The sequence below is a fragment of the Helicoverpa zea genome, chromosome 1 (assembly GCF_022581195.2).
Source record: "Helicoverpa zea isolate HzStark_Cry1AcR chromosome 1, ilHelZeax1.1, whole genome shotgun sequence".
NCBI classification, from domain to species: Eukaryota; Metazoa; Arthropoda; class Insecta; order Lepidoptera; family Noctuidae; genus Helicoverpa; species Helicoverpa zea.
The window spans coordinates 3,712,196-3,725,988 of record NC_061452.1 but is presented as its reverse complement, the minus strand read 5'-3'; the positions used below and the strand labels follow the sequence as shown (position 1 = coordinate 3,725,988).

General features: G+C 37.7%; 1 protein-coding gene across 1 annotated transcript; it reads left to right on the top strand.

Annotated features, from left to right (window-relative positions):
* The first annotated feature begins 4,741 nt into the window (after positions 1-4,741).
* LOC124633088 (venom carboxylesterase-6-like) lies at positions 4,742-7,528 on the top strand. Its single transcript, XM_047168185.1, has 3 exons — positions 4,742-4,954; positions 5,141-6,405; positions 6,698-7,528. The coding sequence occupies exons 1-3, from the start codon at positions 4,775-4,777 to the stop codon at positions 7,179-7,181; spliced, it is 1,929 nt and encodes a 642-aa protein (XP_047024141.1). The 5' UTR covers positions 4,742-4,774; the 3' UTR covers positions 7,182-7,528.
* Positions 7,529-13,793: the final 6,265 nt, after the last annotated feature.

Sequence of the window (13,793 nt, the reverse complement as noted above, 5' to 3'; positions counted from 1 at the left end):
CGTTATGAAGGAGTGGCTGGAGAGAAGCCACGGCGCCCTCAGCTTCCGCCTGACACAGGTTCTTACCGGGCATGGGTGTTTCGGAAAGTTCCTGTGTCGCATAGGCCGGGAGCCCACGCCCGAATGCCACCACTGTGGGATCTGCAGCGAGGACTCGGCGCTGCACACGTTGGTGGAATGCCCAGCATGGGCAACGCAGCGCCGTAACCTAGCGGCAGCGGTAGATGCTGCGGGAAGTCTTTCGCTGCCGGCTGTCGTGTCCTGCATGGTCGGCAGCGAAGAAGGGTGGAACGCCGTCGCCTCCTTTTGTGAGGATGTGATGGTTTTAAAGGAGGCGGCGGAAAGGGAGAGAGAAACTGCTTCCTCTCTCCCCGCCCGCAGCAGACGTGGTGGGCGTCGCAGGGTGGCTGATCTCCGGCCACCATAGGGCGCGGCCTGCGGGCGACAGACTAGGGGCGTCTGTCGTCCGATCAGAAACAGGCCTCGAGACGGTGGCGTTGTGTTGCGCGCGCCTCTCTTAGTAGAGTTTGCTGTGGCCGCTGGGTGACGGCCACAGAGGTTGACGGGGCCCGCCTTTGAACATCTGGCGGGCCAATACCTGTCGGGGGTGCGGAAGAATGCTTTGGCGATACCCGTGCCCTCGACAATAGGTAATAGAAGGCAACACTGGGTGGGTTTTTAGCCGATAAGAGTCCGGCACACCCCCTCCACCGACCCCAGGTGGAGGGAAGTCCATGAGGATTTTCCCCCTGCCAAAAAAAAAAAAAAGGGTTGGATATTTGAGGCTCAGCAAGAATATGAGTTGTACTACAACCAATTGCTGCTGCATATCAATGATATACTTTTCTGACCATCTTTCTTTTATGACATGTTTAATATAAAAAAATGTTTAAAACATACTAGTGTGTGTACATACATGCACATTTTACCTCGTTGAATGAAATGCAGTAACTAACTGTACTTCCACCAACAAGACTGCCATTATAAAACGCAAAGGTATTTGAACTACTAAAATCTCCGTAGGCTGAAACTTTCAGTGTAATTGCTTGCCTATACAAGGCAGCTTATGGCCAGTTTCCGCTATTTCAGTTAGCACGTATGTGTACGGACACACATTATAGAGTAAGGAAAAATAAGCGGAGATGCCATAATGCAGGTAGGTCAAGCGCTTTCTTCGAGGTCAAACAGGCATGGTGTGTGGATCAGCTACGAGTGAACTAACGAGGCGTTTGAGTTCTTTGAGACATCTGTCAACGATTTTTGGTATTACAAAAAGGATAGGATTCAAAGAAGGCGTAAAAGGGCGCAGACAGTATGTTTCTCATCCCCCGCACACCCGCATTTTGGCGCGCTACTTTCTTAGGAGATTTTGCGTTATGGCACCTCCGTGGTACTTCGTTCTCCATGATACACACCATGTTAAACAATCCCTGCCATACATTAAACTTGGTGAACGTGACTCAGCGCCCTCTAGCGGCCGACCAATAAAAACTAAACTGATCAACATCACGGCTGGTAGAGGAAATGCAATATTTGTTGATAATTAAACAAAGTATTGGTTTACGTTTTATTTGTAATGTAAACAGTGTTCGATTGATTAAATAAGCGGTAATTTGTAAGAACTGTTAGTTTTATGTTTCTTATTGTACAAATTCGTTACCGGGTTTTTGAGTAACTTTGAATGTTATAAGAAGCCACGAATTTGATTCTATAAGGGTCAATTCCCACTGAAAGAGCAGCGGCCGGCAGCGGCCGTAAGAGCACGGACAATGTAAGAGCGCGGCGCGGTGCGGCCCAGCGCGGCGCCGCGCGGCCCGCCGCGCTCGCGCTCAATCACTTGCATTTGCGGCCACTGCCAGCCGCTGCCGGCCGCTGCTCTTTCAGTGGGGATTGACCCTAAATGTATTGAAATTATTCACGACACAAATGCAAGTTGGACATTGGTTAAGGCGAGGAATTGGTCAACAATAATTCCATAACCGGCACGCGCATCTAAGGCGCCAAAAGGGGTCGGAGCGTCTGAGCGGGGCGAGGATAACAATACGCGCGCTAGCTTATAACTAAAAGTCGTAAGCGACAAAATGGTTTTGTAATTTTATTATTTAGAAATGATAATTTGATAAAAATTCCTTCTACAATTTTAAAGAGTATGTACATACTCAACTACTAAAAAAGTTAAGAGGTTTAAATCGGTCCCGTTTGCCCATAATATGTGAATCTCTTTTTAAAAAGAGGTATGTTTGATATATTTTTCTCTGTTATAAAAGTTACCTAATCATGTTTCTACGTCTAACAAAATAAGGTTTATATCATGAACTTTCAGGTAACCAAGTTGTATTTTGATCCGTTTTGTATTTACTGAGAAAAATTGAAATCCTTGGCGCCAAAAATTCCAATTCGTCCTCTTAAATTACATCAAAGAGCTATATATACTTTCATCCATAATATTTCAAGTTTGCTTTTGTTCATCGCGATGCTTCATACTTAAGTATGTGATATTTTTCAAAGTGCAACTCCAGACGGAAAAATATTCTGTATCTTTCTAGATAACAAACTGCATATAATCTCTTTTATCTGATCATAATATTTTTTATCTTGTTTTTATTTTCTGTCTACTTCGTCTGATGATTGTAATCGCGATCGTAAGTTAAAAGGCCCTAGATCCGTGACCAAGAATTTTAAACAATAGTTATATTTTCTGCGTAGGTATGACCTGTTCTACTCATATTGAAATGCTATTTATTTAGCGTGATTTGGGCAGATCGGGATCAAAATACTGGTTCTCAGCTGCATCCAGTTACACTGGAAACCAACCCCAAGATTGTTGGGAAAGTCTAGGCAGATGATGATGGCGAGATCGGGTTTGGACTTAAACATATTTAGCAATTAAGAAGCGATATAGAGGCTATTGGGGAATCTGGTTGCCCAGGTAACTGGGTAAAAGGAGGTCAAATAGGCAATCCCTTCATGGAAAACACTGGTACTCCGCAGCATCAAGTTAAGACTGGAAGCCAATCCCAACATAGTAAAAAGGCTAGGTAGGCAGAGGTATAACATTCTGTAGAATTTACGTGTAAAGTAACAAAATGTAACCCAAACACTTTTTGTTGGAAATCTCATTTTTTCTCGATCTCGAAGATGCACGTTGTACAATGTGGTACGCATAACGTTTAACCTTTCGCCTGTCTCATTGGAGTCTCCCACAAGGTAACATTGACTTACATCTTCTATCATAACTCCATCATCTACTTCATCCTAATTACGACCTTATTTCTGTGTAGCTAGAGTTGCTTTTTCAACAGTGTTTTGATGTATTGTAGGTGTTTTTGTTATAGGGTTTTTAGGCCTGAGACCCACGTGGTGTGACACATGTTAGGACCATCGCATCTCGGGCCGATCCGGGAGACGGAGATAATACAATTTAGGGGAAATTTGTCTTTTTCTAAATGGATTTTGAATTCCATCTTTCTGTATGTTTTAGGGAATATAATTTTGTAGTAGCTTTTTAAAGCTTCTGGTTCAATCGTTCTTTGAACTAAAAGGTTAAGATTTGCTTGATTATTTTCTGTTTTCTTTTTTTTTTGGTTTGATGTGATATTTAGTTTTATAATATTTTTCCACTGCTCTTTGGTACACAATTAATCACTTTGGACCTATGCTTATTTCACATACTTCGTGTTCTTATATTTGTATATTGTGTTCTTAAATACATAGTTAGTAAATATAATATAGATGTGATTATTAGTTTAAAAAAATAATTATTGAAAACAACTAACTTAATCAAAATACCGCTTGTGACTTAAGCACACTAAAACGCTTTAAATACCAATTCACACATTAAGCACCATAATCCCTATAAAATGAATCATCAACGTCGGTAAAGCGAAAAAAGATAATTATCACCAAACAAAATTCACTCCAATACGACAAGAGTCAATGAATCAGAAATTCTCATGAATTCTAAACGGCGCGGGCGCATACACGTGTTGCGCACATTTTGAGAAACCTCCCCGCGACCCGGCCCTCCGTAGCACCTACCCCGCTAAGGGAACCACTGAAAAAATCCGACCACAAAAGTCTTCACAAAATTTTGACCTCTATTCGTTTACTGTTAAAGTTGAAATTTGCACGCTGAGAGCGGTTGGTTAACGGTATCCGAAGGGACATTATTTTTTCTTGAAATTATTTGATGTGGGTCGTTGACCTCTTTATTTGGCACACATTTTGGCTTACTTTTTGTGCTGATATTTGCTCTAATTTGCTCAGCTTATAACCATAAAATCCTCTATACATAGCTGCTTAGGTAATTTTTGTGACATTTTTGAATTGAATTTATTACTTCTTGCTTGTAGTGGATATTTTATTATATAAGTAGTGGATATTTTATTAACAGTATTAAGTTCCAGCTTAATAATACTTGTTTTTTTGCATACATTTTTCACAATCATTTCCCTACGACGCAAAAATTGATGATCGATTTTTACTATTGCGTATAATTTGTTCACACTGAAAGATAAATTTTTGCAGGCAGGGAAAAACATTGAGCAATCTTATTCGTATTACAAATCGAAATACAAAATTATAAATATTTGACACCTAGAATCTTAAAGGAACCTCCTCCACAATTGATATCGATTCTCATATCTATAAAGCGATTGCTCTCGATAAAGTTATCATAAAACCCAAAAAAGCCTTTGAGTTTATCTCATACTGATTAGATTTAGTTTTTCTCTGATCCATTATTCAGTAACTATTGTGCATTTGGGAGGAAATCATGTTATTGTCCTTGGGTGTTTTTTCTGTGCTGGTAGCACTGGCTACAGGGCAAGAATTGTTGCCTGTAGTGTCCATATCACAAGGTGTTGTGATAGGATCTCTTGCCTCGACGGGAACCCACTATGAGTATCTTGGCATACCGTACGCTGATTCCACTTCAGGCATCAACAGGTTTAAGGTATGCAAATTATGTTTCTTCAAGTAACGTCCATGTTTTTTTAACTCGTTTCAAGGTTAGATAGACTACACGCTGTTTTATTTTTTTTTCTTTGTTGCCCCCATGAAACTCTCGTTAAAGTCAACTAACTGAAAGATAATGGGCTACTGAGACGTACAGTGTTTTAAAATTGAATTATTTTTGCAGGCACCACGACCCGCCCCGATGTTTCAAAATGCCTTCCTGGCGAATAGGAGAAACATAAAATGTGTTCGATCTCTAGGGGTTGGCTATGAAGGTACCGAAGATTGCTTGGTAGCAAATATCTACACACCAACTGTGGACCCTACTCAAAACCTACCCATCATGGTTTGGATTAAAGGAAGGGAATTCGACCAACCAACTGAGCCACCGATATCTTTCCGTAATTTTGTAGAAAAAGGTGTAATTGTAGTTACTCTTAACTACCGTGAATCAATTCTAGGATTCTTGTGTCTTGGAACTGAAACTGCTCCTGGGAATGCTGGATTGAAAGACATAATTGCAGGCTTAAAATGGGTTAAGACCAATATAGCTCGATTTGGAGGTAATCCCAATGATATCACCTTATTTGGCCATGGAAGTGGTGCAGCTGCCGTTGACCTGGTTACCATGTCCCCCAGTGCAACTGATTTGGTTCAAAAAGCTATCGTTCAAAGTGGAAATGCAATAGCTCCATGGGCTGTATCTCGAGATAACTTGAAATATGCCCTTGAAGTAGCTGAAGCTCTTGGACATGAAGTGACAACTATTCAACAGTTATCAGAAATATTTACAAGAACTAGTCTCGCAGCTTTGATGGGTGTTATTAACGATCTTGATTTAACAGACAATTCATTGGCTTTCTCTCCTTGTGTGGAAAGAGAGGAATTGAGTGGAGTACAACCATTTTTGACTAAAACTCCTGCCGAAATTATCCGTACTAATGAATTCCTCCAGATTCCCATGATAATTGGCTATGTCGATAACGAGGGTACTATCAGGTCCGAAGAGGCTTTAGAAGGTGATTGGCTACAGAGAATGCAAAATTCATTCACGGATTTCTTACAACCCGATTTAAAATTTGAAACGAGTGCTCAAGAGTTGGAAGTAGCTCGGAGTATAAGAACATTCTATTTCGATGACGATCCAATTGATATGACCAGCGTTGACGAATACGTAGAGTACATTGGTGACACAATGGTGCTAGTTTCAGCTATTAGGGAAGCCAGGAGCAGAGCATCTGTTTCAGGAGCACCAACGTACTTGTATCAATTTTCATATAGAGGCACTCTCGGACGACCATTTGTAGCACCCATTGATGTCGAATCTGCTGCTCACAGTGAAGAATTGGCTTATATGTTTTACGATAACCCTCCTGAATCGACTCCTACCAGAGACCTCAGCATTGGAGATATTCTTGTCGAGAGGTGGACAAATTTTGCTAAAACTGGGTAAGTTTAACAAAACAAGTAACTTATATACAATATTTAATACTTCCACCCGAGCATTCACTACTGACTCAACTGATGAAACGTATTGTTTCATACAAATATAATAATGCCTTATTCTTTGGTACAAATATTATAACGCCTATAGGTAAACATCTTGCTTAACAGTAACAAGTTCTTTTTCCAAACATCACAGAGCGGTATCTATTGTTAATGAGACTTTTATATTTATGTATATGTGTGTGTTCGATATTTATGTTTGTAATGACTCTAATTGGTCATTATTTGTTTACAGTGCACCAACAACTAAATTATCGCAAGTTAATTGGCTACCTTATACAAGTACACAGGCAAATTTCATTCGAGTACTTTCTAATGAGGAAATAAATCAACTCGAATCAGCAACAGTCGAAATATTGGTACAAAAGCCTCATCCAAATACTATATCGTTCTGGGATCAGATTTATGAAACTCATTTCTTGGATGCCCAAAGCAACTGGGATATTGTTATTAGAGATGAAGATGATGATGACTCTGGAAATGGGGATGATGGGAACAATGATAGTGGGAGTGGGGACGGCGGAAGTGGTGATAGTGGAAGTGGCGATGGCGGAAGTGGGGATGGCGGAAGTGGGGATGGCGGTAGTGGTGAAGGCAGTGGTGAGGGATCAGGCGATGGAGATAGCAGTTCTGCTTCTACCAACATTGGTTACACCTTTTTAATAGTCTGTCTATTCACGGTACTAAGCCAAATTCATTCTTCTCAGATGCTATCGTAAAAACTGATCTGTAGACTTAGAGCTACAGATGCTGTTTTTTTTATTTTATTTATTTTTTCAGCCTTCTTTGGATTTTGTATAGAAATCCAAATCAAGGATACTAAATTTAAGTTTTCTTATTGAATTTTATCATTATTTTATTATTATTTCTAGCTATAAGTGTTTATTTATAAGGTCATAAAAATATGATGCTAACTCCATAGTGCAGCATTACCAAAGTATCATATTTGCAAGCTTATACAATAAAAACTCATCCTTTTTATTGGACCATAAGTGTAACTTTACAGCATCCTTAGACAATTTTGATTTGTAAATATTAATATAAAGAAATAAACCGTAAAGACCAATATGTGTATCATCATTCTTTAGCATGCCCTTCATAACTTCTAGAATAAGATGACGTTATCAATTTCAGATAAACTTGATTCAGTCAGATTATTATCGATAGTACCTACTATGAAACTGATATGGTTCATACCATCGCAATACATTTTGTGGTACCTTTGTTCTAATATAGATTGTGTTTTGGTATTTCCCATCAAAATATGCGATAAAGAAAAGTGATAGAGAGTGAAAAATTTCTTGGAAGTAACAATCGTATTTAAATGATTTTGTGAGAGTACTATATGGTAGGTTCTCGATGAACCCATTTTCAAAAAGAGGCCCCGTATGTCTGTATCGATTAAATTAAATGATGCTACGCACATAGTCCTGCGAATGGACAAATGCTAAGTACATTTTAAGGGTGCGGAAACTACTTAGTATATATGTGGGACCGTGCATAGCAGCAATTATCAACCCTTCAATTAACTACACATACACTATTTCTTAACAACATAGAAAATAAAGTACCAGGGCGTTAGAAATTGCGTGGAGGTGCAAAGTTCACGGGTCGCGCCACCCGTGTCGAGGCCCCGAGGTCAGGTGCATCTGCACCGTGGGCTGATAATGTCGCCTGGACGTTTTTAGACCAGAATAGACATTTGAATTCGGAAACGTAACTGATATTTCGAAACACGTGGACGAAAAGTTTTCATTGGACTTGTGTAGCTTGCACTTTTAGTACCAAAGAGGATTGGCATACTTTTATTTTCTAAGCGGATTTTTAACACCACTGAATTAAGCCGGAAAGAAAGTTTTGATCTGCCTAAACTAACTAATTGCCTATTGGCCATTATTTCTAAATCGGCATCCCAAAAACTATTGTACTGTTTTTTGCTCAGTGGCTGTACAATAAATTGGTCGACCAACATGATAATTTCGAAAATATAACTTAGGCTGTTAAAGCTGGCATAGCAACCAGTAACGGTGAAATCAATCCTTGAAATAAGACGTAAGATTCAAATCCGTATAAAGTTATAAATAACGTAACGAGCTACTTGAAGCGTGATTGTTTCATTAAAATTCGAGCTAAGAGTACCTAACCGCACACGGCAAACTTTTAGTCGGCCGATAGTTTGTTTGGACTCATAAATCAGTATGACGATGAATGGTAGTGATGTCCTAGGCGAGTATCGGCTACGGCGGCTGTCCTCGTGCAAGGTGATAAGCCAACTGCGCAGGACATATTATAGTGCACAGGCATTTGCACAGACACAGGTGCTCTCACTATTCCTTCATTCTTGAGCCCGATGGATCGGCAATCCGATACAACCGGAGAGAGATCAGGTGCAGGACCGATATTACGTGCTCTCCGATGCACGGGTGTAACAAAGATCAGGTATTTATTTATTTAGCCGGTATCACACTGAAAACTTTGCTAGAAATCAAAATCTTAAACATTTTTGGCGTCCATTGACTCAACTGTCGGCCTACTGTTTAGTCGGCAGTTTGCTTGAATTCTAAGTGTGTTTATCATGGCATGGTGAACATAACGTTGGAAGCTATAAATTGCAGATTTGCAGGCCTCCTGTGGCCCCCACACCACATCTGTTTCTGCATTGTGCGTGATGTAAACAGTATTTGCATTTGATTTAATTTTTATGTTATGGCTGGAAGAAGTTTGGAAGAAGTTTAGACTTCACAATGTCTGTTAGTGACTTCAGCTAGGTACGTTATTTTCACGTGAAGAAGCGTCGGGATTAATTTCTTTTCACATTTGTTTTTATCCATTTCTCACTTACTTTACTCACTTTATTCAGCATCTGATAAAAAGTAATTATCTAAACCGCTTCTAAGTAATTAAAATAAAAGATTTAGATTCACTTAACTGAACCAAAATTCTTCATTTTTGAAATCCAAGCCAGAGAGAAAGTTTACTAACATGTTCGTCAGAAAAATCAAACACACTCAAAATACATATTATATTGTCTCTACCAGACCACGGGACTTCGAACTCCCTGCGTTCTGGCACTCGAACTCATTATTATATTACAATATTGTGCGGATTTGAATCACCATCTCTCGTGGTAGTCGTCACTCGGTAACCTGAACAAGGTGCGTCGGATGTGGAGCCACATGGCCTGCACGAGACGGCTGCGGCACGCCCGCGCGATAGCAGCTTGTGGAACTGCCTTGTGGTTTATGTTTCCCTGGTAGTTTTTATTTGTAAAGATTGCTATTTATTTTTTTGTTAAACAGATAATGGAGCCGCTGGTTATTTCATTTTCTTTTTCTCTTATAGGTAAAGGTAGTAAAACCTTCTCTAGGTAATTAGTTCGTGTTACAATTTCGTGTCAAAAATTGTGCGATAAAAAGTGAAAAAATCGGTCATTCCAGGGAAAAAAGAAGTTCATAATTAAAAAATATACATATTACATAATAGCCTTCTAGGTACATTACCCAGTGACAGCGATGAGGAGCAATTTTTTTATGCAATGTATTAGTTTTAAGTTGTATATATAAGTTTATTTTTAATTTTTAAAATTAATGTAAATATTATGTAAATATTATAACATTTTTTTTCATAAATAACGATTTGATTTGAAAAATATACATTATGGAGTTCCTTCTAATATTTCATCGTGTTTAAAAATTGATAATTCCATATTTTACTTCACCATGTATCACCATGAAACCAACCAAACAAAAATATAGTCTTATCCACACTAAGCTACACTCAAAACTCTGAGTAACATTAAAAATCGTTGGGGGCACGTGTGGAGCAATTTCAGATGAATGCAAGAGTGGCCGCACCGAATGTCTTGCCAGTAATAAATATTGTTACATTACCAAGGGATGTGGTGATTAAATACACTTGAGGGTAATAAATATGGGACAATATTTCTTGATGATTTTGTAGTTCCATCTTTAAGTTTGAGTGCCATGTACCTAACAGCCAGTTTCTTCATCAAAAGTTAAAGCCAAAGTAAAAGTCAAAGTAATGTCTAAAGTAAAAGTAACGGTCAAATTCAATTTTTCTATTAGTTTTGCTGTCACTTTAGCCTTGAAAAAACGTATTTGACCGTAACTTTTACTTTAGACATTACTTTAACTTTAACTTTTGATGAAGAAACTGGCCGTAAGTGTATTTAAGCTATACCTATTATTTAAAAAGTAAGATTGGCTCTGGTAAAATGTTGGTAAATAAATATCAACTTATTCAATAACGTAGAAGTGAACTGAAAAATATGAGGACAACGTAAATGAAAAGAGTTCTGTAACTATTTCTCATGTAGTATTCTTTGAAGTGATAAAAAATATTTCGCGACGAAACTAGCATTAGATTGAAATTCTAAAATGACTACCACGTCAGAATCTTCAATTGTCTTTATCTAGTACCTACATTATCACTAAAAATGGTGAAACTATCTGCAATCTTATGCTTCCTACTTACTATCATTTTGACAACCGTTATCAAAATTTCGTACGCAGATGTAAATGACCTACGTCGAAAGAGATGGGGGTGATATGAATGTACTGTCTTGTTATTCAGATAAGGTTATATGATATTCCGGTATTGAGCAGAAATGGATAATTACGTCATCTTTTCGTTTCTTGTAATCTCAGTAAATGGACATGCAATGAAAGAAATAAAATGATTAAAAATTGATGCGTTATTCGAATGTGTCTGTTTTTGTGTAGTTATCACTAAATAATAACAAACTATAAAAATAAATAATTTGATATACAAACAACATTATTTAAAATAAAACCAACATCAATAACATACCATAAACATTCTCCTAAGTACGACAAATACTTTGCTGAAAACCGCATAAAAAATCGGTTCAGTAAAATGTAAGATAATTGCATACATACCTACATCCAAGGGTCAAACTTAGAAGCTCTGTTTTTCATTTCTTTATGGTTAAAAATCTAATATTTTTGCTCATAATAAGTACTTCTTTGAAACGCGTTAACAAAATAAAAAGTAATCAATAACATTTTGTTAATATTCTAACAAACTGTTAACGAGCTAGTGAAAGTTAACGATTTGACACCATAGTTCAATTTTATGGTAGTTAGAAAACACTTTTAAAAGTTACTGCCGTTTTGTTATACAAACAATATGAACGCATCAGTTCCAAAGTCGTTAATTTAACCGTAAATAGATCTATGAACTTTTATGTTATTCAGCACATATTAAAAATGTAGTAGAGACACCGTAGGCACCGTAAGTCAATATTTTTAATGTTTTTTTTTTATTAAATATTGACTTTATACCTCTAATGTTAAATATCGATCAGCGCTGAAAGTGTAGATAATATAATTGGTGCTGTAACGATTGCTACCGTAAGTGGAATACTCCCCAAACATCCCTTCTCCTCTTCTTTCTATTCAATAAATTACGAATCAGGAAAACCATAAACTCTTGAACATAACCCAGTTTGTGACAATGTAACACAATATCAGTAACATTTCCCCATAGCATTAGAACTGTAGTTTATTTTTATCTAACGACAAAAGTTTTGAAGGTTACGCATGAAATTGTCGCAGGTAATAACTTGTTTTCAATGCCAAAGGATATTTACATGTAGATTCGATTTGTTCCATCGAGGGTCTGTTACAAAGTTACTTTACATCATAATCACAATTTTATTGAACTAAATTGTGAAGAGTTACATATTTTGTGAGCCTGCTGCTAAAGTTGTTAAGCAGGTAATTAGGCATATTAGTTATATTCCACCAGCGGTTGCTCATTGGTACCAAGGGAACCATTTCCCGCACATGGAAAAAAATTGCATATATTTCATTCAGATACATAAGCTACCTTAGGTACTGCCAAGTTTGTTTTTAATCTTGAGCTGCTTTGTAAGCGGCCAGTACTTTTTACTTCAGGATAAAGTCCTTATAAACACTCTCAACCAAATATCAAGGCAAAAATAGAATCAAGAGAAAAATAATAGGTAGGCGTCTCCTATACGCAGTGTTTTAATAGATATCTTTATGATTATCAGAAAACTAACTGTATACTTTGACATCGCCCGCCTCGTAACGAATTCTTCCAGAAACCTAATAGTTTCAGCTAATGTTCACTCGCATCCGTGGGCTTCACGCAACCGGATGGACGTCTTAGAGCCTTCCACGTTATAGCTATATAATACTAGATCAGTACTTCAAGAGATTAGCCCATTTAGGCAAACGAACAAACTAATAACCTTTATAAATATTTATAATATTACTTTAGATTAATCTAGATAAAAAATAAATTAAAACTAGTACCTTACAAGTTAATCTAAGAAAAGACTGCAGTTTCCGTTCATAACATCCTCCTTAGGTTATCATGGGTGAGGGAAACCCGTGTGTGAATTCTACGGAATTCTTGATTCGAAGGAAATGAGTGTGCTTAAGGAAAACTTTCTAGGAAATATGTCTAGCGGCGGAATTTGATTGTCCTTCACCCTTTTGAGGTTTACCTGCGTAACTTCATTTTAAAATTTGGTCTGTGGAGTTTTGAATATCTCGTTTTATAATGAATATTCGTTGAAAAATATTTCTGAGGAAGATGTTGCGTACCTAGATTAAAATGTCGGAAAAAAATTGCTTTCCCATTTACTACAATAATTAAAGATCACTGAAGAAACTCCATCTTAGCTTACGTTATGCTGATCTTACTTTCGTCTTTATTAGGTATATTTGTTATATTTATCCTGTTCAAAAGTAGCTAATATTATTATTAAGTTTTATATAGGTAATAGGTTCATCATTTGCTGATTGAAAACTTGTTTTATCTTACTTTGGACGGCCTTGGTCTATGGTGACCACTTACCATCAAGAGGGCCGTCGGCTTTTGATAAAAACCATAGACGACAGCGAGATGAAAACGCTAGCTCTTAACTTATCAGTTACGCATATACGCAGATATCTGATATTCAAGAAAACTGTAGAGTTTTCAAATAAGATTGCAGTAATCTGATAAGGATGGATAAATCTAGTTGATAGTATTCTGGGAAAATTTATACTTTATAAGCAAGAGCTGGATGCGAGAAGCCGAAAATCGATCTCAGTGGCGTGCACTTGGAGAGGCCTATGTCCAGCAGTGGACTGCGATAGGCTGATGATGATGATGATGATGAAGCAGGAGAATATACTTAGACATAAAATCTGTCCACCTTTTTTAATCCAACTTTCTTCAAGGTATTGATTTAACACAACTGCAACATTTCCAATACCTTGTAAGAAAATAAACGTGTGAAAATATCAAGTTAAGTATTGTCGTAACCAGCCGCG

Excerpts from the sequence above, each read along its gene's own strand:
- LOC124633088 (XM_047168185.1), top strand. The coding sequence starts at position 4,775 with ATGTTATTGTCCTTGGGTGTTTTTTCTGTGCTGGTAGCACTGGCTACA. Across the intron at positions 4,955-5,140 it reads CAGGCATCAACAGGTTTAAG|GCACCACGACCCGCCCCGAT; the intron begins GTATGCAAATTA and ends TTATTTTTGCAG. Across the intron at positions 6,406-6,697 it reads ACAAATTTTGCTAAAACTGG|TGCACCAACAACTAAATTAT; the intron begins GTAAGTTTAACA and ends ATTTGTTTACAG.